The sequence below is a fragment of the Pseudopipra pipra genome, chromosome Z (assembly GCF_036250125.1).
Source record: "Pseudopipra pipra isolate bDixPip1 chromosome Z, bDixPip1.hap1, whole genome shotgun sequence".
In the NCBI taxonomy this organism is placed as follows: Eukaryota; Metazoa; Chordata; class Aves; order Passeriformes; family Pipridae; genus Pseudopipra; species Pseudopipra pipra.
In genome coordinates, this window is record NC_087581.1 from 38732858 (window position 1) to 38754940 (window position 22083).

The following is a 22083-nucleotide window of genomic DNA, read 5'->3' on the forward strand; positions in this document are numbered from 1 at the left end:
CCTCCTCTTCCTCCTCCCTCTTCCGTATCGTCATCACCCGGCGCTGCCCGGTTCTGCTCAGCGGCGAGTCCTGCTTCCGGGACCCTGCGGGACTCCGCGGGACCCCCCATTTCATTTCCACTCCCCATTTCCACCTCCTCCATCCATGACCCGCTGGGCGCGGCGGAACATCCCGCCCGGGGCGAGGGCGCTGGACGCGACCCCCTGGGAAGAGATGGGGGGGCCGGGAAAGGATGAGGAGGAGGAGAAGGAGAGGAGGAAGAGGAGGAAGAAGAAGGAGTATGTGAGCGAGGACGTGAACGGGTTCTTGGCGCACCGGAAGCAGCAGCAGCAGCAGAAGGAGGAGGAGGAGGAGGCACTGAGGAAGGACTGGCGGCGGAAGAGCAGGAGGGTGAGGAGGCAGGAGAGAAGGAAGAACGCCATGGTGAGTCCTGTGCCACGCAGAAGAGGGACGTTCCCTTAAATTCTTATGTTTGATCGGTCTGCCAGAGCCCTTGGAGGGCTCACAACAACACTGTGCAGAATAACACCCTTTGTTAATATCGTTGTGACAAGTTCAGGGATTGCCGGTGATAGTGTCTGGCTGCAGAGATGTATTCAAAGCAATTTACTAATTCAAAACGAAATATGAATTCAAAGCAAATTCTAATCACTAATAAGAGCTGGCTGGAGGTAGTGATTCTGCACACACAGAGCACGGTTCTTACCCAGGGAGTTCCTATGGGGCAGAGAGAGGTTCAGTCCATCGACTGATCCCAAAAGTTAGACTGGAGTCTTCCCAAGCTTCTCCTCGTTCTTAACTTACTTTTATACTACTTCTTTATGTTTAGGGGGAGCTTGAGTGACTTTACTCACACAGCTTAATCAGTGAGGGGTAGTCATACCTTGAGGGTGGGTATCTCAGTCCAGTACCTGAGGTGGCTTTGGAGTGGGAACACGGTCAGCCCAAGGAGAGGGGTTTCACCAGGGCTGCTGATTGAACAGCAGGACATGGTCCTTTATCTCACTTGGTTTTCAGCTGCCGTGTGGCTTATCAACTAAAAGGTACCATCAAGTTCCCTCTTTTGCAAGGGCTCCACGGCAACCATGGGGTCTCCACCCTCCCTTTAGTCCCCCTTGGATTGTGTTGTGTTGGGGAGGGGGTCAGTCCAGGGAGTGGCAACCCTATTTTCCCCTATAATTTCCATACCATTATCTTATTACCTCCAGTCATTTTCCCCCAACGTTGTTAAACCCCCAGGAAAACCCCTGTGTGGGAGGTGCAGATCCCTCTCTCTGTGCCGGTGCTGCCAGAGGGGCTCAGTGAGGAGCTCAGCCCTCACCTCCCAAGGGGACACAGCATGTCAGGTGAGGCTTCAGGTGAAAAGTGAAGTCCCTGGAAGTGTCTAAGGCCAGGTTGGATGGGGCTTGGAACAAGCGGGCAGGTGTCCCTGCCCATGGCGGGGGGTGTTATGACATGGGCCTTAAGGTCCCTTCCAACCCAAAGCATTCCATGATTCCATGGTCCAGGGCGCGCAGTTGTCAGTGGGTGAATGCCCCAAACAGTGTGTTGCTACTAAAGGGAGAAAAATGCCCATGATAATGTGGTTTGATGGCACAGAGCACTCACAGTTGTTGTGTGGCAGAGCACAAAAAGTCTCCTTTCATGACTGTCTTTCCTTGAGGAGAAAATCCCTTGGTGTGTTTGCCTTTTAGGCCCTGTAATGCTGGGATTTGCAGGTCTTTGGTTGCCACTCACAGAATCACTGGATTTCTCTCTTCAAAGGTGTGTTTCCACTGCAGAGAACCTGGGCACGGCGTGGCTGACTGTCCTGCAGTCCTTGAAAGCCAAGACATGGGGACGGGCATCTGCTACCGGTGTGGATCCACGGAACATGACATCAGCAAATGCAGAGCCAAAGTGGATCCAGCCAGTGGTGAGTCTCAGAAATTTGTGGTGTTTTGAGGAACTTTGGTCTGAGTTGTCTGACTACAGAAACAGCAGCTTTTTGTGTTAGTAATTTAACTCTTGCAATATGATAATGAGAAACCTGACGTGTTTTGTACATAAAGTAAGATATTGTCGTCACACTGTGTTCAGTCTGTGGCTTCACAAAGGTTTTGATGTGCATCATAAACCCTTTGGCATTTTGCAGGGCCATTTCCATATGCAAAATGTTTCATCTGTGGTGAGATGGGGCACCTGTCAAGGTCGTGTCCGGATAATCCCAAAGGACTGTATGCTGAAGGTGAGTGTGCTGATTTACTAAATTAAGTAAAATCTAATTTCTGTGTTGTTCTTGCCTGATACAGAGCAAAGTAACATTGCAAGTGAATGAAGACTTGACTAAATGGAATTTCTGTGTCTTTTTTGGTGAAAGCAGAGTAATTCTAGGGAATTCATTGTCAATTAATTACCTGGGGATTTCTGTTTTAATTGTAAGCTTAGAGTTAAACAATGAGATGAGGTGCAAAGTGTGAGAATTTGCTTGTGCTTCAATATCAAGAGATACACAAGAAAACAAAATCATGTTGTAGTCAGTGTATATTTACATGTACATGCACCAAATTAGGTGGTAAAAATATACTGTAACCCTGTTAAGATTTTGGGAGGTGGCAAATCACAGGCTCTCGCTAGAAGAAGGATATCTTCGGTTTGAGTGACTTTAATGAGAAATAGGATCTAAGTTTGAAGGTTTCACTCAGATTCTGCTCTTCCTGACTTCCCTATTGGCACCAACAACCAGCAACCTGTTTCCCCAGTACAAACGTGGTGTCTGGCAAATTCCAAAGGGTGATCTTGCAGCACAGTGGAAGTGGGAGAAGAATCACTTTGCTTTCAAATGTTTGGATTAGGAGTAGAATTTAAATTTCATATCTCAGTTCCTGCCGTTGGATTACCTACCGCTCAGGGGCTCCTGTCAACTTCAAAAGTTCCTTTGAGTATGAATTTTGGCAGAATGCAGCTGGTTTCTCAAAAAGAGAGCTTCCAACAAATCAGAAATGGTATGTGGTTCTGTACAGAGCAGTACACAAGCAGATCACAAGCAGCTCTGCCCCTCAGAGACATGGAGGGAGGCATTTTGTTGGGTGGTTTGCTGGTTTTTGTTTTCCTTGTGAATAACAGCTTTCTCTGTGAACAGGTGGGGGCTGCAAACTTTGTGGCTCTGTGGAGCACTTCAAAAAGGACTGCCCAGAGAAACAGAACGCAGGTGAGCTGCAGGAGACTGTGGGGTGGAGTTTGAGGCCAGCAGCGTCCATTTACTGGTTTGCCTTACCTCGGTCAGGAAAAAGGGTTTGGGAGATAATATGTATTTTTTTGGCCAGTGTTTGTGCTGCTGTTCATAGCTTGGCAGCTGTGTAACTCAGACTGGCTGCTGATTTTTGATGATTCCAATGGGAGGTAGTGGAAGTGAACACAGTGTCAGGTGCAAGGTGGTGGTGTGTGCAGGCAGGTATGTCAGGGATGGGGGAGAAGGAGGAGACAGGATGTGTGTCCAGTTGGATCCACAGCTAATGAGCTGCTTTCTTACATGTTCTTCAGTTTTCCAATGTGGGTGTTAAAACTATATAAAGCACCCCAAAACCCCACTGTGCTCAGGGAGGCAAAAGCATCAAAAAAGGGTTTGAAGAATGATTCTGTTACCACTTGAAGTGGTGACAACATCTGTGATTTTTTCTACTTAGTTTTTATGGTGCTTAGAACTTCTGGGTTAATAGTAAGCCACTTTGGTGAAATTTATGTAAGAAATATTTATGGACGCAGTAGAGGCATTTTCTGTATCTAATCTTACATATATGATATTGTTAGATCTGTTACATGAAATGTAGCATTCTAGGTGCATGCTGCTTAGCCAGCTTAGAGTGGGTGGGGTTGAGTCTGAAGAGAAGTTTCTAACACAAAAAGACTCTTAAATAAATTTCCCCAAACTCATCAGCAGATAGTTGGGCAGTGCCCACCCAGGTGACTGCTGCTGCGTTGAAAGCCTGTAAGCAATTCTTTTCTACCTCTTTCTGCTTAAGTTTTACATCCACAACGAAGACTCACTAGTGCTGTTCAGTTTGTCAAGGGAGATCTTTGTCCTTACATTGGTGTTTCAAAACTGGTACTGCTGGTTAAAAATGGTTGAATTAATTGGAACTGTGACACCGTTGGTACGAACTGTGATATTCTGTGAAATCAGTTTGCATCATGCAGAGTACTTTTAGACTACAGGAATAATTACAGCTGGCAAAGAGGTTTAGGCACTGCAGCCTTTAATTTTTTCAGGTGGGTTTATCGGGCCTGCTTTAATATAAATTTGAGTTTATCTGTGTGATACTCTTGGTATGATTTGATTTGTTGCCCTCATGGGCCCAGCCTTGCCCAGGTGTGAAGGTTTGATGCTGGCAGTGCTGAGCCTTTCCCCACCCTCTGTGTCCCCCTGCAGAGCAGCTGACAGTTGGGCGGTGGGTCTCTGGAATGAGTGCGGACCATGAGGAAGTCACTGAAGCACCAAAGCTGCAGAAGCCAAAAGCCAAAGTACCCAAAGTTGTGACTTTTTGAAGGTCTCTTGGCCCTTCACTGCTGCTTTGCTGCAGAAGAGTGACTACAGAGAGCTGGTTCCAAAAAATCAAGCAGAGTGCTGCTGAATTGTTATTTTTTTGTCTCCCTTCATTTTTCCAGTTTGCCTCCCAGACTTGCCTAGCTCCCTGAAAAGCTAGGAACAACAGAAATACACCAAGTGGGTATTTTACTAAAGGGATTCTGGGTACTTTTTAAAGGTTCTTGTTGGGTTCTGGCTTGGTTTTGCCTTCTCCTTTTAGGAATAACTGATTTTTTCCTCTATATGTGCCAGCTTGGCACATATGTAACTTCTTGTGGTGAAGTTACAGGTAAACCCTACGGCCTGTCTAGCTTGGGGGTGCAATTCCTGCTACTCGTGGTTGTCATTAACAATCATTATTGTTAGTGCGTGTTGGATTGTTTATTTGTTCAGTAACAAACAGAATCATGCCCTGCCTTTGATACCTGTGGTGAAAAACACCTGAAAAGAGCTGGAGAACAAGTGAGAAGTTTGCTTAGTTTCTTTACTTTTTTTCAAGGAAAATGCTCAAAAATCTTCATTGTTTCTATCCCTTGGCAAGTTGGGAATGTATACTACACCTCCTGCTAGCTGGCAGACCTACTGTTTTGAAATGGAGACCGTAGCCTTAGAAAAACTGAGGCATATTAAAGAAAAGTTAGGAAAACAACTCAAAAGAGAGTTCCCCCAGCATGTTGTGCTACTGGAGAAGAGCACCCTGAGCTCCTCTCACAAGCTTTTCTTGAAGCAAAAAACAAATATGGGGAGTTAAATTGTGTGGATATATTTTATATTTGTACATGTTAATTATTTTTAATAAAAATGCTGCTAAAGAATATAATGGTTAGAGCTCTTGTTTTAGGTTTCCTGGTTCTGCTGTGGAGACAAGGGCGCACTAAGTTGACTGAGATTGGGGGGTGTATATTCAGTTTGTATTCGTCAGAGCACACATTTAAATGGGGAAGAAGAGTGGATGTGAATGAAATCAAGAATTAATTACAGAGTTTTAATTAACTATTAGATTAAAGCTCAAAGCTGTGTCACTTCTATGTGACATTTTGCAATGGGCATCCCCATGTTACCCTTTCTATTCTATGAATTAAATATATTGTCCAAAAAGCATCTTTTTAGATAATTTCTCAGCTCTTTGGCTTTGTAACCTGTTCTTTTATGCATAGGAACCTGGAGCCACAGACTTTCAGTGTCCTAGCGTTGCCAGTACATGCAAGTGAGGGCTGGTGTAGGCAGCGGGGGTGAGCCGTGGGTCAATCTTCAACTCACTCAGAGCAATCCTCAGTAATTGTTGGACAAAACTACACCTTAAATGCACCCACTGATGATTTCACAGAGGTGGGTGTAGCTGAAGAAAGCTGTTTGAAAAGCAGCTGTAAAAGGTGCTGCATGTAAAGGTGTAAATAAATGTACAGTGCTTGGTGCAGGCAGCATCCAGGCTCTGTCCCCACTGCCTATGTTCAGAGCCAACATTAGGTGTCTCTCTTCACCAAAAATTGGGATCTTGGAGGCTTCTCTGCCCTCACCTGCACCCTGCAGGACTTGGGGAGCTAAGCTCCTGGTCCTGGAGGGATCTGGGCCTTCCCAGGGCCAGCTGAGCCAGGAGGTGACAAGCAGGGCCTCAGTGGCTCCCATGTCCTGGGGGGGGCTGTCCCTGCTCCCCAGAATGAGGAGCTGCACTTCACCCTCATGATGACCATGCTGATCCAAAATCAGGATCTGGGTCTGTGGATGGTCTCCAGAGCCAAAGCCCAGGACCTGCCTCCCTGCCTCTATTCCAAGTGGAAAGAGCAGCTGTGTGTGGCACAGAGCAGCCAGCCCCTGCAGACAGAGCTGGTTTCACTAAGGCTTTGTACCCCAGCTAAACCAGACCTGTGGAGAGCCCAGGTGACTCAGGTGTTGCGGCACCCTGAGGGCTTCCAGGGCTTCCCTTGGTGTCTCTCCTGCTGCACTTCCCATATGCAAAATGTGCTGTATCCTATGAATCCCTGAAGAGAGCTCTGTTTTGGCTGTAGGGTGAACTGAGGATGTGTTTAAGTGGGAACGCTGCCAGACCCTGAGAGCTCTCCCTATACCAGTTGTGATTCTGCAGTGAGATCAAGTGGCCCTCCTGCAGCTCATGCTTTGATCCCACTCATATCCCTGTCCATGCCAGGATCTAACTGCTGATGAGCACACTCATTCCTCTCAACAAGGCTCTTTTAAGCAAAAATAAGAGCAGAAAACAAAGCACACACACCACAATAAAACCTCTGAAAACATCCCCCCTTTTCATCTGTGAGGGAGTGGATGCAAGAGTTACTGTTCTGCTCCACAGCCAGGCACTGAGATTGCCAGCAGTCCCCATCACCACTACAAAGCAGCCATTCTGCACCCCAGATATCCTGTAATGAAATTTGTGATGAATTTGTAACCTCAGAAACAATAATTTATTGGAAGTCACACATAAACAGACAAGTATTAAAAGCAGCAAACTCTAATTTACATGGGCTGTAATCAGTTTATAAATAATGGGGGTGCAAAGACTTGGACAGCCAGGTCAGAGCACAGGGAAAGCTACTTGGTAGCACTGGTTTGCAGGTTACAAGGGGTGGTATTTACAGATTTAAAACTGCTTGGATGCCTTTTCATACAGTATAACATTAAAACAGGGAAACAGTCTCATGAGCTACAGCTCCACTGAGCCAAGTTCTGCCTCCATTTATACAAAATTCATTAATGGAATCAAAAGCAGAATCTGTCCCTTAATCTTTTTTAAATTAAAAATTGAATTTGGATCCTAAAGCCTAAGCTCAATTTGATAGCAGATGCTTGTACAAGGTATTCTCAGGTTCAAGCCAAATACTGGCTACATGATCCAACGTAAGTAACCTGTAGAAAAATGATCAACACACTTGCAGGAATTTAAACCAGAATTGCTGGATAATCTTCAGATGTCCCTTCAGAAATCTGTTTTTAACTTTAGTATATGCAGCCTTTCGTCTCCAAGAACTTTATACATTCCAAAGCTGTGTCTTCAATGGATTTTGATGAGCCAGCGAGATTTGCAGCTAAGTAAGGCATCACTCCTGATGTCACTTGATTGAAGTAACACACCTGTTTGAACAAAAAATGAGACAAAAAAAGCCTGTGGATTGCAAGAGTTAGCGATTTTTTGCAGAGCCTAGATGAGCATCAGAGTTTTTATGGATGTGAATAGAAACACAGTGTTTCTGAAACCAAAGGCAGTAATTTGCAAAAAGCATGTCTTTTCACAGCACTTCAGTGATCTCAGTGTCCTCACTGCTCTCAGATCCTCAAGCATCTGCAGGTAGATGTACAGAGCAGTGCAGCAAGAAACATGTATATACCCTGTTAAATATACGTGTTTTGTGAACAAAGCTGTTGCCTGAAAATAATAATAGCAGCCACTGAGAGCTACTGAATATTTTCAGAAATGTGTTTTCTTAAATGGAAAAGTTTGGGCCTTCCCATGGAAAAGAACAAGAAAAGAACATTGTCACTCATCCAGAGACGGGATTCAGACTGTGTGATTTCTGGCATATGAAAGTTAAAATTAGGAATTTAGTCTGAACTGTTTTCCATGGACTTCCTCTGTAGGCAGTGAAAAGAGATGGACACCCCCAGAGACCAGTTTAATGCACACCTTCTAGAAGTGTGTTTTAGGAGTGAATGAATGACTCTGGAGGTGCACAGCAACCTCCGGTGCCTAGTTTAGACCTCATTCCTGACAGACAGATTGGCCAAAGTTGGGCAGGGCAGGTTCCACACAACCAGACTGGGGAAACAGACCCATTTTTTGGTTTGTATTTTGCTGTTGCCTTCACAGATTGTCAGTGACATGCACAGGTGATGCTCCCTGAAGGGAGGCAGAGATGAGGCCTCAGAGCCACTCACGTACAGGAGCTGCTCGTGCTGGTGTATATCTGGAACCCGGCACAAAGGACTTCACTCCTGGAGAACTTTGGGGATGGGGGCACTGCCCTGAGGGTCACCGACCTCACAGCCACGGTGTAGGGTTCACTGTGGGCAAGAGGAACCATCAAACACTTCTCTTGTCCAAAAAGATACACAGAAGTGACAACATACACAGCTGTACCAAAGGTGTCCCTTTCATATGAAGGTAAATAAGCTCCTGTGTGTTCACCTGTACTTGTTGAAGGGCTGGGCTCTCCTGGGTCTCACTGAGGCTTTATCAGACCTCTGTGGAAAGCCAAAGAACAACCACTCACAAACAACATGTCCTTTTTTAAATTTATTCTGCTCTCCACAACCCATGTTTACAGAACAGCTCTTACTAAGAAGCAGCCCCAGCAAAGGTATTCAAACTCATTCAATCCCCTGATGTGAGGGTAGAAAGCAAGCACAGTACGGAACACTGCCTTTTACTGTTACCTTGAAGAATTTCTGAGTATACGAAAAGAAATTGAGACTAAAGAAGGATAAGTAACACCAAATGGTTCCATTTACCTGTGTTTCATTATGCAAGAACAAAAGGAAATCCAATAAAAAATAAAATAAAAAGCAGTGGATGTTAAACTGATCAAGAGACTTGGCAAAATTTTCAGGTAAAATAACTGTGTGAGGTTTCAAGCACTTCCTTGAATAAGAAGATCTCCAGAAATATGTTGAATGGGACTACAACGCCAGTTAAAACAAATAACAAGACAAATTCCCAGTTCAGTGTCTCAGCTCACTGACAGGCCTTCTGGGACATATTTTTTCCCGTTTGGAATTCTGGCCTATTTTCCCTCTAGACAGACCACTCCCAAAGAGTCACCATCAGAGAAGCAATACTGGACTATGCTGTAAATTTGTGATGATCTGGATTTACTTCACTGCACCTTCATGTCGCAAAACAAATCCGGTTGTACAAATGCAGGCACCAACATACTAATCTAGCTTCTTAAAAAATAAAATCTTTGTCCCCCAATGACAGGAGAAGGTCAACAGAACCCAAAACTGTGGCCTCAAAGTGCTCACAGTGAAATGCAAAAGCCCTACTCACTGTGGCTTGCAGGGTTGCCTTTGAGACACGAGAATCACAAAGTCTCTGGGTTCGTAGCCCCTTGTGGGGGGAGACATCACATAATATATTTTCTCCTCTTCACCCACAGCCTGCAGGACCTCACAAGTCCTGCAAATACATGTAGCGCACACACACAAGCCCTGATGTATGCAACAGCATCCCCTTTAAAAAACCACAGTGCAAATGTGTTCCATCCTAACATTAAACCTTTGATTTTCACATTCAGGCAGCAAGGGAGAGAGAGGAATAGAGAGTGAAAATTTTAGGTTTTCTGCAACACCTCATTAACATGGTATTTCTTCAGATTTCACTTGTTACAAGCCATCAATTCAATAGAGACTGTATTTTTTCAAATATCCCTAAGTTTCCACTTTCACCTGGTAAAAACCTTTCACAATGGAATAATTACCTGAAAGTGCTTCTCCTTTAAGAGAATATTCACCAAAACCAATTGGCATCATATTAATTCAACTCTAATCACTATTTTACACCATATAAGGTAAATAAAGACCCTCAAACACCTTTTACAGCAATTCCAAAACCTACTCCTTTTCAGATACACTTTAAAAGATTTTTTTTTCTGAAAATACACATTTTGAAGAACCTCATTTCTTGATTTCTCACTTTCACTGTAGAATGAATCTGAGCATCCGTGTCCCAAACAACACAAACATGAAGGAATCCAGAGTCTTCCTTAATTTTCACAGACAGCATGCACAATATATCCACCTCAAGTTGTACGCAACTTGAAGTTCTTACTAGCAACTTTTGGTTTTTGTCACTTTTAACATACACCTGTCTAGGCATGGAATTGCGTTCATTTAAGAAAGGGGTCACCTCTGTCCCATCCCTCTCTTTTAACAGTCCAGGGCAACTATAATTTGGAATCAGATTAAGTATAAACCAAATTTTAATGTAAAAACCAAAATCCACACTTTGACTAACAAATCTTTGATGTCAGCTTCTTACAACAATTTCTTCTTAACTGGGTAGAAAAGTGCCAACATCTCAGGAAATATTTGTACCAGAAAGGGTTAGTTGTCAGTGGATTCAAGGCCCTGAAGAAAGGCAGGTTCTTACAGGAAATGTTTGTCCCATTGCTGGCGCAACATGAAGTCGGACAGAAGGTAAAAAGCCAGGTCGGATGGGATCTTCACCTGCATTTCAACCTTGAAAGATAATGCATCACCCTCCTCAAAAGTCCATATTTTTATCTGAAAGAAAAAGTGAGCACGTATTGAAAACAAAGAACGACTGCATGAATATTTTAAGATTTATAAATGTTACAGATTTAGGACTTCAGCAGATTTTCTCAGGAGTACCCATGAAATACCAAATGCCTTTGTCCATACAAATCAGCCACACCTTGGCCTATGCCCCCTTCCCCTAAAGTGACTCAGCATTTCTCTTTCCAAAATACCCTTTTTTCTCTTTTCTCTGAAGCAGAGCACCCAGAATCAATGATATATGGGAAAACTATTTCAACACATGGTTTTGCCTCTCTTGCCCCACACTTGTAGTATCTTGTCTTGATTATTTTGGGTCTATTTCTAGTCATAGGCCTAAACCCTAATATTAAAAATTCAAAAGGAACAACTTGTACGTAACAATGCACACACAAAAGAAGGGTTGGGCACATTCCATAAACCCTGTATAATGTAACAAGACGGGTAAAAGAGAGTACTTAAGACTTAGTAGGCGTTATTCCCAAATCACTAGAATTCCTTATTGTTTGTGTCTGCTCTTACTCAAGCAGCTCATCGACCAGATGCAAGCACATCTCAGCAAAGTTTCATAGCCTCTGATGTGCAGGAGGTCAGACTAAAGTACTGCAACCACCTCTTCTTGCCCCCAAACATCTCTGGATTTACATGATTTTAAAGTGGTCTGCCAGTCGCTAACCCTGTTTCAGAAATCCAGCCTTAACAGATATCCGATGCCTCTCAATGGTTTGGGAAACATGCCCTGCAACTGGGTTAATACCAAGTTTTCTCAGCTACATGATCTTGCTGCTGGTTTTCTTAGCAGGATATTCCTCTATTAGAACTGGCTTACACAAGTTTCCTTGCTGATTTTGAGTTTATAACAATAGTAGGTGAACAGAGAGACGCCTTGCTTTCAGACTTCTGTAATCTTTTAATAGAAAAAGGGCTGGAAGAAGAATATCTGAAAGGAAAATCATGAATAGGAACAGCCTCAAGTGGCCTTTTGAGAAGACAGATAATATGGTATATATGAAAAATATGGTACATAAATTGCTGTGCGACTGGCAGTGTCCACTTGGAACTATCACAAGATAATGCCCTGCTGCTTAGAAACCTCTGCAGAGCTGGTGAAGGCAGTGTATTACAGATATACATACAGTAAAACACCACTTTTCCTCGCCCAGCTCTTGTGGTGGAGCACAGCTCAAGTGGCTGTGCAGTGACTCCACAATGATGCGTCCTGGTTATTTCCCATCTTGGTTTTGCTGCCAGGTGTGTCAGTGCTGCTACGTTGTTGTAACTCAAATATGCCTGAAATGTAAGACACATGTCTGAAAATGAAGGGGTAAAAGCACACTTCACTAAACATTGCAGAAATGAGATGCTCTTTTTTTCTATCGTTACCCCTCAACCGCAAGCAAATGTTTATTTTTCTTATAAGTGAAAACACAGCCTAGTAGTTTCTGAATTAAACTTCCAATGGGTAGATTATGTGCTCACATGGCTGTTGGCAAAGCAACCTTAATTAAAGAACAACAAAATACTACTTTCAGCTTCTGCAGTTATAAAGCAGTGCAGAAAAACTGTACCACCAGGGAGATAACACAGGCAACCTCTCAGACCACTAAATTAATGGTTTTGTCCATCTTCTTCCTAAGTAATCAGAATCTACTAGAAAATTAACCTCTTCTTTGCTATCAAGCTGTGGTCCATCTTGGCAATTGCTTTACACAGCAGGCTCAGAGCAGAGAAAGTGCAAATATATCCATTATTTATGCTTGGCTACAGTGGATGGAGTTCTCATTTAACCACCATATAAAGAGAATACAGCCTTAGAGTCTTTCATGGCAGGTTTTAATTTCATAGTAAATAAATCTTAAGTAAGCCATTTTTATCAGTGTGTGCATGTTTACAATCATTGTTTTTCAGAAAAAGAGAAATGCTGCTTCAAACAGTGGTGATGCCTCTGTTAACAGCAAATCCCTTCCTGCATTATAAGTCTCAACTACTTATTTTTTCATGTAATGGGAGTAGATGAATGAAAATTTCTGTGAGATCTTAAATGGAATGAAAATTTAGCCACAAAAACTGGACACTGAAAAGTTGTCTGTAAGTCCACCTAAATTCAAGTTCATCACTATTCACTGCATAACACAGGCACAGTCTTACACACCCAAAAAGTCTAAACCCCACCTTTTATGCACCTACAAATTACCTGGTTGCTTCTCTCCCAGGGTTCAGAAGGTTTGTCTCCTTTAGCAGACAGTATGCATTTTCTAAAACACAATTAACGAGAGAAATAATAGCATGAATTGGTTCTTTACACTTACTTCTATGTACACTAGAAACTATCATTTTCTATAGGCTTAAGTGTCTTCTAAATACAGATATTTTATCAATTTTTGGATGCAATACACACATGCAATAACTCCCTTTTTCTTTTCAAGGAAGATGGAGAAACCAAATAACCTGTAGAGCAAAGTAATTTTCAGACAAGTAGCCTCTAATAATTTGAGTGCATCTGAAGCAAAATTATTTGGAAATTTAATAATATAACATCATATATATATTAAGGAGATTTTGATTACTTAATGAATGATCAGGTTTTTTATAGGATGGATTATAAAATTAAGTTTTCAAAACCAAGTCCTCCTTGTAGCCCAGCTATACCCGGTTAGACGAATTCTCCTTCGGGCAATAGCTCTGTGGTATCTTCTCATACCATCCTTCATCAAAAGTAAACCAGACAGTCACACATCTGATTATTTTAGAATAAAGTCTAAAAAAAGACCACTAAACATTATTTTTTACAGATTAACAAATGCCAGAGAAATAATACAGGCAAGTAAAAAACTGTACTTTACACCTCACCTTTCCCCAGATTAACCCAAGTTTATTTTTGGCTTGGAGATATTCCCTTAAATTTGAAAAAACAATGTGATAAAAGAGTTGTATCACAGCTGCTCCCTCTTAGTGCTTTTTGGTCGTAAACCAGTGGCAGCTGGGCAGTGAACCACACACATTTTACTCTTTCTAAATGTGCCACCACCAAATAACCTATCAATCCAGTTCCTCATCATCAGGTGTCCAAAGCACAAAGAAAGCATGGAAAAATTTTATTTTATTTTTGTAAAGTCAGTTTTTCCTCTTGGAACAGCCTGCAAAGTGCATGGTGAACTTTACTGCTTCAGATAGTTCTTGGGACACCTTGATTTATTTGTCTAGTTGCCATTCTATAAAAGATAAGATCTCTGATGTTAAACAATCATTTCATTTCTGCTACTGCTGGCTCTCTAAAATTCTTCTAATTGGAGCAGGAAGGCTCATGACAGGTGACATCACAACAAACAATTTAACAAAGTATTCAACTGCTTCAAGTGCTTCATGAACCACTTTCAGGGCAACACATGCTGAGATCTTCATGTCCAAGGGACTGGAAAGCCCACACACATCATGGGATTTGTTTGATTCCTCCACACTTTTTTATTAACTCTATTTCTCATCTTTGTGAAGGATTTCTAGAAATAACTACTAATACTGTAGTTTCATCTATAGTCAGTGGAAATTTCATAAACATACAGACAGGTGGAAAAATCTCCAAAAAGCAGATTTTTCTTCCATGTCCTGGTTGTAGTGATGATCTGTTGCACATAGAGTGTGCTGGGCTGGACCACAGCACCTCAAATATGCATCCCTGCTGCCCCTGTGGATGAGAGCTCACCTCTGTTGTGGGTTTGACTTTGGGGAAGGGGAGCAGCTGTCCTTTGTCATTCACAGCACTAAAGATGAGGAATGCACTGTTAATGTGCCGTGGCTGATCCTTGATCCACTCCTCACAGTCATAAGCCTCAACACGGACACCAACCTCCACACTGAAAGAAAAGTTTATATTAATTATTGAACTACTTCAAGTGGTGCAGAAGGAGCCCTGAGAAATGCTAAAAAGGACTGCTGTGCACCCAGGTGTGTGTGACTGAAATACCTTCTGTAGCAAACCAAATAAATTACTCAATCTGGACAGACACGTGTCAGAAATAAAACAAAAGATGGGAGTGGCTAAGTAGAATTAATCAAAATAAGCAATAAAATAGAAGCTGGATCTGCCAACAGATGTCAAGATGGGTAAACTGGAATATTCTGAAGAATCACTGCTCTGGGACCAAATGAACTCTTGGAAATCCGTGAGTTTTAGAGGAATATTTAGTGACTGCATTTGCAGGAGTGAGATTTGGTTACAAATTATCTTTAAAATGAAAGTCAGGGAATGCATTTTTTTAAAACTTCCAGTGAGAAAAGCAAAAAACTCCCACATATAGATAGACAGTTTTAGATATAGATACATCCTTCAAAGTTCCAGCTGAAAAAATAATTAATTCAGGAACACAATCCTCCTGGATTTCAGGCTGAAACCTGAAACACACAGTTTAGGCTGGTGCTGGAGAAGTCAAGGAAGACAAACAGATGAGGAACTTCACCTGTTCTGGAAGGTGTTGTTCACAGTGGTGTTGAAGACGAGGTGGTCGCCCACAAAGGAGGGTCCCCAGAACTTAAACATGTTCACTGATTTCAGGACAGGGTATGAATGACAAAGGCGGCTGGGAAATAAAGCAAGAGAGAGAGCAAAACACACAGTCATGCTGAGGAACTTCCTTTGTTAGGTCTGGAGTGGGAAGGGATTACAGCAACAAGGTTTGCATGACTCAGAAGGTCACTACATTACACTAATTTACTCCATAACCCACTGGAATACACTGACCATGTTCAGCTCCAAGATCACATAATTTGAGCTTCAAACATAATAATGCCACTTATGTCAAGCTGTTTCCTTTTCAACACATTTTACAAACACCAATTAATTCTCACTGCTTGATACTACCCTCTTTCAGAGCCAGACCATGAATCTCTTACCTACAGAGTAACCACTTATTTCACAGTTTCATTAACCTCTGTATGCATAGGGAGTACATAAAATTGCCAGATCATAAAGCCTTTGAACAATTAAAAGAAACCTGAGCAGAAAGGCTGAGTACCAGAAAGAGTGTTCACACAAAGCAATGTCAGTCTATCTATTCTTTTTAATATTTGTACTTTCTTTTTGCTTGTTTGCTAGACACTTTCTGCTGGTGTGATAAGAAATAAGAATAAAAAACTACTTGTTGTTGCCAAATGCAGTTTGCGTAAATGGGATCTAGTTTGCAAGCTCTCTGGAGTGGGCAAAAATTAGGCTTCTTCATCAGTTCTAAATGCAGTCAAAGCCCTTCACTTTCTACTGGGATCTCTGTGCATCACATAAATTGGGAACAATACACAATAATGCCATTTATTTTTAGACTCTGAAAAAACATGCTGTTCTCAGTGAGAAGCCCATGTCCACATCTGAGAATAGATTTTTCATTGTGCATCTTTTAAATTTGAAAACACAGTTTTGCAGCACTCCTAGCCTTTAACTGAACTGCACTTTGAAAACTAATGTACCAGTATTGTTAAATGCACATAATTATCTGTACCTAATTAACTGACTGGTACGTCTATTTAATAGCCTAATACATTCAAATGACTTTGTAATGAAATTAAAAATAACTTGCTCTTCTGATTTAAAATGTTAAACATTGATTTTATTTACAATGTTAAAAATGCAAACACACTATTATTGAAAATAAGAGAGGAACAAAACAGAAATCTGGCTTAAATATTCAATTTTTTCATGGCAAAGTTTGCTCTGAATGCTTTTACTGCAAGTGTAAGAAATAAGAAAATACGTATCAAGCTCTAACTAATATTAATAATATTCAACTGTTTTATTTCTATCTTCAAGATTTTCATGTATTGTCAGTCAGAACAAAGGTGGTGGGGAGGGGAGAGGGTAGCAGGAAGGTGACTAAACTTTAAAATGCCCTTAGAATTTCTTTGTCAAGGGTTATCCCTCCTTTTCCATTCTTCCATCAGAGTTTGCAGCCATGCCAACTCTTACGTTGCACCTTCAAAAGTCAGGTCTCACTCTGAGTGGCCTCAAAAAAGATTCGTAGTGAGACCAGTTATCTCTCAAGTAAAAAACTACAAAATCTCTGTTTTCAACCAGCCTCTGACACTAGCTATTATTCCTGAATTTTTCAGCATGATAAATCATATTTGACATTCATTAGCTCAATGGAAATTCGTTCAATACTCAGTTTGCTGCTATTTTCCTTCCCTTTTTAAATCTAAATGTGACTCTCACTAGGTAAAATTTATCTGACAAAAACAGGTAAATATTTTGGGTCATATTACGGCAAAAACCTGCAACAATCCCTTCAAGCCAATGGAGCTGCACACTGGGGTAGGGCCAGTGCACTGATGTTACTAAAACAAGCTGTTTATCCAACCACTACAGAAAATCTGTTGTTATTAGTACAACTATTGACTACAAACCAAAACCACATGAATAATGAATGGCAAAGCCATTTAATTATTAAAGTTAAAAAGCGAAAACATATCTAACATCCCTGCAGTGAATTAGGTCACTTGCCATGCAAGGAGAATTCAAACTGAAACTTCAGTGGTGTTCACAAAAAAGCTTTGTGCAGTGTCCAAGAACAGGAAGGGAGAAAAACAACGGTTTGACTCCAGGAGAGGAGGAATTAAATGATTTTATGACTAGGCCACACTGAGTAGCAGTGTCACAAAAAATACTTTGTACTTGGTTTCATCCTGATTTAACAATTAATTTTGCTTTTAAACACTACACCAACCAAAAGGAGGGCAAGTTTCGGTTCCTGCATCCAGTTCTGACTTTCTGCAGAGATTCCCAGGAGGATAACACAGTCTCTTTGCCCTTAGGGTCTGTATGTGCAATATTTGACTCTCACAGTGGCTGTGGGAGCTGTACCACATAAATAGTTCAAGGGTCTCCTGCAATGTGAGGAGGAAGAAAAGTTACAAAGGTCTGGGTCTCTATTCTTCATGAAATAAGTCCCTGTGAAAGCCTTAATATCTAAAGCACATCTATTTAGAACAATATGCAGAGATTGTGGTGTAGGAAGTACCTTGCTGAAATACTCGCCACTGTCTCCATCCAAGCCATGATCTGGCCACCAAGTGTTTCCATGATGATTTGCATGAGGAGGCAGGACAAGCTCAATTGAACTTACACGAGTAAGTTCAATTGAAATTGCATCTTCCTCTTCAAAAGTATCTGAAATATGGCAGCAATGCATCAATGAATTTTTTCAGAAGAAAATGCACCCTATTACTGAAGTGTGCATTTGCTTCAGGCATCGTGAAAAGAAGAAAAACAGAAAGACACAGAAGAACCAGAGCCCTGTTCATCACTTATTCAAATGTCTTTCAAAGACTTTGCCACTCTGTGTGATTGGCACCTGTGCAAATGTGTCTAATTAAGGTTAGAGTATGACATGATTATGTCAAACTTGTTACAAATCTTGTGATTACCTGAGACAACACATAACAGACAAAAGAGAGAAGAAGGATCTGGATCACCTTCCATTGTCTGAGCATTTCCAGCATCACTTTCAAATGTTTAGCCATACATCCTCACTCTGATCTTTGTTCTTCTCAGTGGTGTTTTGTAGGAACAGATTTAGGCACGAGATTATGTCAGTTATTTTAAAAGTGCTAAGGCTGCTTGACCTGAATGGTACTTCTGACTTTCACCACAATTAACTATCTTTGTGATTATATAAATGTGCGGAAACACGTGACTAACTTGTACTTTGGACCTACTTAAGTTGTTGCCTAAGATCCACTCAGCAGACAAGGATCACTTTCTGGGTATGATTTGTACCTATTTTGCTACCTAGCAGCCTTTCCATGAAATGTTTTCTCCTCTCCCCTATTTTGCTTGTAAGAAGGTGAATTAGTGCTATAATAAATACCCTTGAAGGAAGTTTCCAGGAAATGCAGTGGAGATAAAACCCATCAACCTCTGATTTGTCTGTCAGGGTATTCAACTGTATCCTGTGAGACAATTACCATTAAGACAAATAGCTTCTTTGCTTATAGCAAACAAGACTCTTCAGTTCTACAAAGTTAAGACTAGAATCTATGTTTACAACAGGTTTAATCTCTCCTCAGTAAAACCTCAGTAAAAGCCTGTATTTTATACATGGAGTACATTTTCAAAATACCAGCATATTTGCTTAACTGCTGGGAATAATTTCTTTTGCAGGGGAACATAGCAACTTTTGAGCATAAGTCTCTTCAAGAACAGAAATTACTGTCAGAATAAAAGATGAACCTGTTTCTTGGTTCAGCTTTTCTAATTTGATCACTAAGTGTTTAAAAGATTTTTTTTACCTGTTTTGACACCCATGTTATGAAATTTTTCCTGCTTGTTGGGAATGATCTCAGGGCATAAATATAGTTCTTAGTGCTTTCTTCAAATACATGGCCATAAACCTGAGCGAATTTTATCCCTCTATCTACACTACAGTGAGTGTCACAGGACTTTATTACTGCATTGCAAAGTTCTGTGTGAAGGGTTCAACCTCACAAATGGAACCTAGGTGAAGATCTGTATTTCACATCTATTTAGTGCATGAATGGCCTTCAATCCTGCAATTTTAAATTTGGAATTTCTGAAAAAGAAAGAAATGCCTTCACAAATCTGGCACATTCTTTTCTACATGACAACACAACCCCAAGGAGATCCACATGTTTTGTCTGCTTTTTTACTCCCTGCTAGCTGCCCACAAGTCTTTTGTTCCATCTTTTATGCAATCACCTTCCTTATTACTCTCCTGCATTAGGTTTTGAAAGATCTGGAAATAGCCTAGTCTGATTCTTCTCCTCTCAATATCCAGGCTGTGCTCCAGGTGGTCTTCTGCGGACAGAAGCTTTACAGGTTCTAACTCAACCTATGCAAATGAAAAAGAAAAAACCCAACAGTTCTTAATTTCACAATCATAACGAAGTGCACTTTGAACTTAGAATGGCATCAGCATTTTCTAAAACCTCTTGCTTGTCCAAGATGACAAGCACAATAATACAAACAAGCACAGAATTTAAAGTTCGAGAGATTCTGCATTATCCTTTCTGGATCATTCATTAAAACTTAACGACAAAGTGCTTTTAGCTTTTAAATGCAAACATCTATGAGAGTACACAGAGTTTAGGACAGTTCTCACTTAAGAAAAAAAAGGAAAAGAAAAATTAATATGAAGGTTTGAGTATTGAATTTTTGAATTACAAAGTTAATCAGTGATGTAAATGGCAATTCCCATGTATGTCAGTTCAATGACAAACTGATAACAAATATGTACTGGCTTAAGAAAATTATTACATTTGGATAATTACAGCACAGGTGTCACTGAATAGTCACTTGTGTCATTTGTCTACAAGGTCTAGGCTCAAAAATAATGCACCAAGCACTGCAACACACACAGAAATTCAACATTTTGTGTCTTGCCTTGGTGCTGCTAACGTTTCTCAGCTTTTGACTCTTCCCTCAAACCCTCTTGCCATTTCCTTGCTTCCTTTCTGGTTCTCATCAAGAACTTCCCATCTTCTTCCAGATGGTCCAACTAACAGATTAAGATGGTGGGTGCACAGCAGTTCTCTCTCCACAATTTCAGAAACAGTTGTTCAGAAAAGTGGATTTGGAAAAAAAAAAAAAAAAGTTCTTTAATTTCTCCAAGACTTTGTGAAGGAATGTGAACTGAGCTCTCAAACTCCCTCTGGGACATTCCTGCTTTAAGTCTAATCTTAGTTAATCATCACCAATTTAATCCTGAATTAATCTCCCTGGAAATTTGGGCAAAAGGTAAACAGGTTGATTCCATGGGTATGATATCAAACCAATAATAAACAGTTCTTACTTTATACTCTTTCAGTGCTTTCAGGGAAGCAATTTGGCCATTAGCCTTTCAGAGACAAGTTGGCTTTAGTTCTGGTAAAACTGTTCCAGTCTGTTTCTTCTGCATATGGTAATATACCATCACAGAAGAGAAAGCAGAAATGACTGGATATACTTACTTACTTACCATAAAATATTTTTACCAAAATTTGAACTGTGCTCTTCATCTCCCTGGGATGCACTTGGTTGTGAAAAGGAATGCAATCTTTCCGGATTAATTATGAAAGTTAATCTGAAATAGATAAATATTTTCTTTAATGTTAATACTTAATAGCCTGATAGTTTTTATCGCAAGTTATTGTGACATATTATTTATTTGACCATAGCACCTAGAGCTTCCAGTCAGAGCTAAATCTCCACTGAACTAGGAGCTGCATAAACATAGGGAACCTCTGCTTCATAAAGTTTCCTGAGTGACAGAGGCAAAGGAGAGGAGGAGCAGGAAACCTGGAGAACAGCACTGCACAACAACGTGAATATGAAGCTGTTGTCAGGGAAGGTTCAGGTTGGATCTCAGGAAAAGGCTCTTCCCCCAGAGGGTGGTTGGGCACTGAACAGGCTCCCTAGGGAAGCGGTCACGGTCCCAAGGCTGCCAGAAGTGCCCGGACACAAAGCTGTGCCTGGACACAGTGGTCTGCACGTGCTCTGGGACGGCACCGAGGCAAGACCACGTGACTCTGTGCGGTCTCTTCCACACCCCCTCGTGACTGGGAAATCTGGAACACTTTCCCCTTCCACCGTCTGAAACCTTCCCTCAAGCCTCCCTCGGCCCCCAAGGCGGGGGGTGATCTCGCCGCCTCCTGGGCGAACGAGGTTCCCGGTGTTCCGGGCGGGGTGTTCCCAGTACCTGCGAGGCAGGCGGCGGCGTCCATCCGGCGGAGCAGCTGCCCGGCGCTCAGCTCCCCGCAGGGGTCGGCGTGGGCCGGCAGGACCCCCTGGCACATGCACACATCCATGGGGGAATGTCTCATCCCGCAGCTGCCCCGGCAACCGCAGGCTCCACGCTCCGGGATCACCGCCGCCCGCCGGGATGGGTGGGACAGGCCCGCCCCGGCGCCGCGGGATCGGCCAGGATCTCCGCCGGCTGCGTGAGGGAGAGGGGGGACGGGGTGAGGGGAAAGGGAGACGGAGCTGAGAGAAGAGGGGTGAGGGGAGACGGGGACGGGGTGAAGGGAAGGGGGGGGTGACGGGGTGAGGGGAAAAGGGGGACGTGGTGAGGGGAGAGGGGTGGACGGGATGAGGGAAGGGGATGCCTGTGGATGAGGCAAGAGTTGCCCGGGGATGAGGCGGAGGAGGTCCCCGGAATTAAGAGGAACGGCGTGATGGGAATGAGGGAAAAGGGGTGCCGGGAGATGAGCGGACCGGGCTTCCCAGGGGCGAGGGAGTGGGAGGATGGGGCTGAGGGGAATCGCGGAATGGTTTAGGTTGGAAGAGACCTTAAAG

At 42.2% G+C, this 22083-nt stretch overlaps 2 protein-coding genes across 2 annotated transcripts; one reads left to right on the top strand and one right to left on the bottom strand.

Annotated features, from left to right (window-relative positions):
- Positions 1 to 7: 7 nt before the first annotated feature.
- Positions 8 to 5385, top strand: ZCCHC9 (zinc finger CCHC-type containing 9). Its single transcript, XM_064643077.1, has 5 exons — positions 8 to 424; positions 1766 to 1916; positions 2136 to 2228; positions 3123 to 3191; positions 4410 to 5385. Exons 1-5 carry the CDS (start codon positions 146 to 148, stop codon positions 4523 to 4525), a joined length of 708 nt encoding a protein of 235 aa, XP_064499147.1. The 5' UTR covers positions 8 to 145; the 3' UTR covers positions 4526 to 5385.
- Positions 5386 to 6962: 1577 nt separating this feature from the next.
- ACOT12 (acyl-CoA thioesterase 12) lies at positions 6963 to 21729 on the bottom strand. Its single transcript, XM_064643167.1, is given in 13 exon segments — positions 6963 to 7652; positions 8450 to 8579; positions 9565 to 9693; positions 10666 to 10799; positions 12015 to 12101; positions 13006 to 13066; positions 13461 to 13516; positions 14512 to 14662; positions 15266 to 15385; positions 17813 to 17863; positions 17865 to 17961; positions 19510 to 19642; positions 21234 to 21729. Coding segments are annotated over 13 exon segments (1662 nt in total). The 5' UTR covers positions 21612 to 21729; the 3' UTR covers positions 6963 to 7517.
- Positions 21730 to 22083: the final 354 nt, after the last annotated feature.

Excerpts from the sequence above, each read along its gene's own strand:
- ZCCHC9 (XM_064643077.1), top strand. The coding sequence starts at position 146 with ATGACCCGCTGGGCGCGGCGGAACATCCCGCCCGGGGCGAGGGCGCTG. Across the intron at positions 425-1,765 it reads AGAGAAGGAAGAACGCCATG|GTGTGTTTCCACTGCAGAGA; the intron begins GTGAGTCCTGTG and ends CTCTCTTCAAAG. Across the intron at positions 2,229-3,122 it reads CAAAGGACTGTATGCTGAAG|GTGGGGGCTGCAAACTTTGT; the intron begins GTGAGTGTGCTG and ends CTCTGTGAACAG.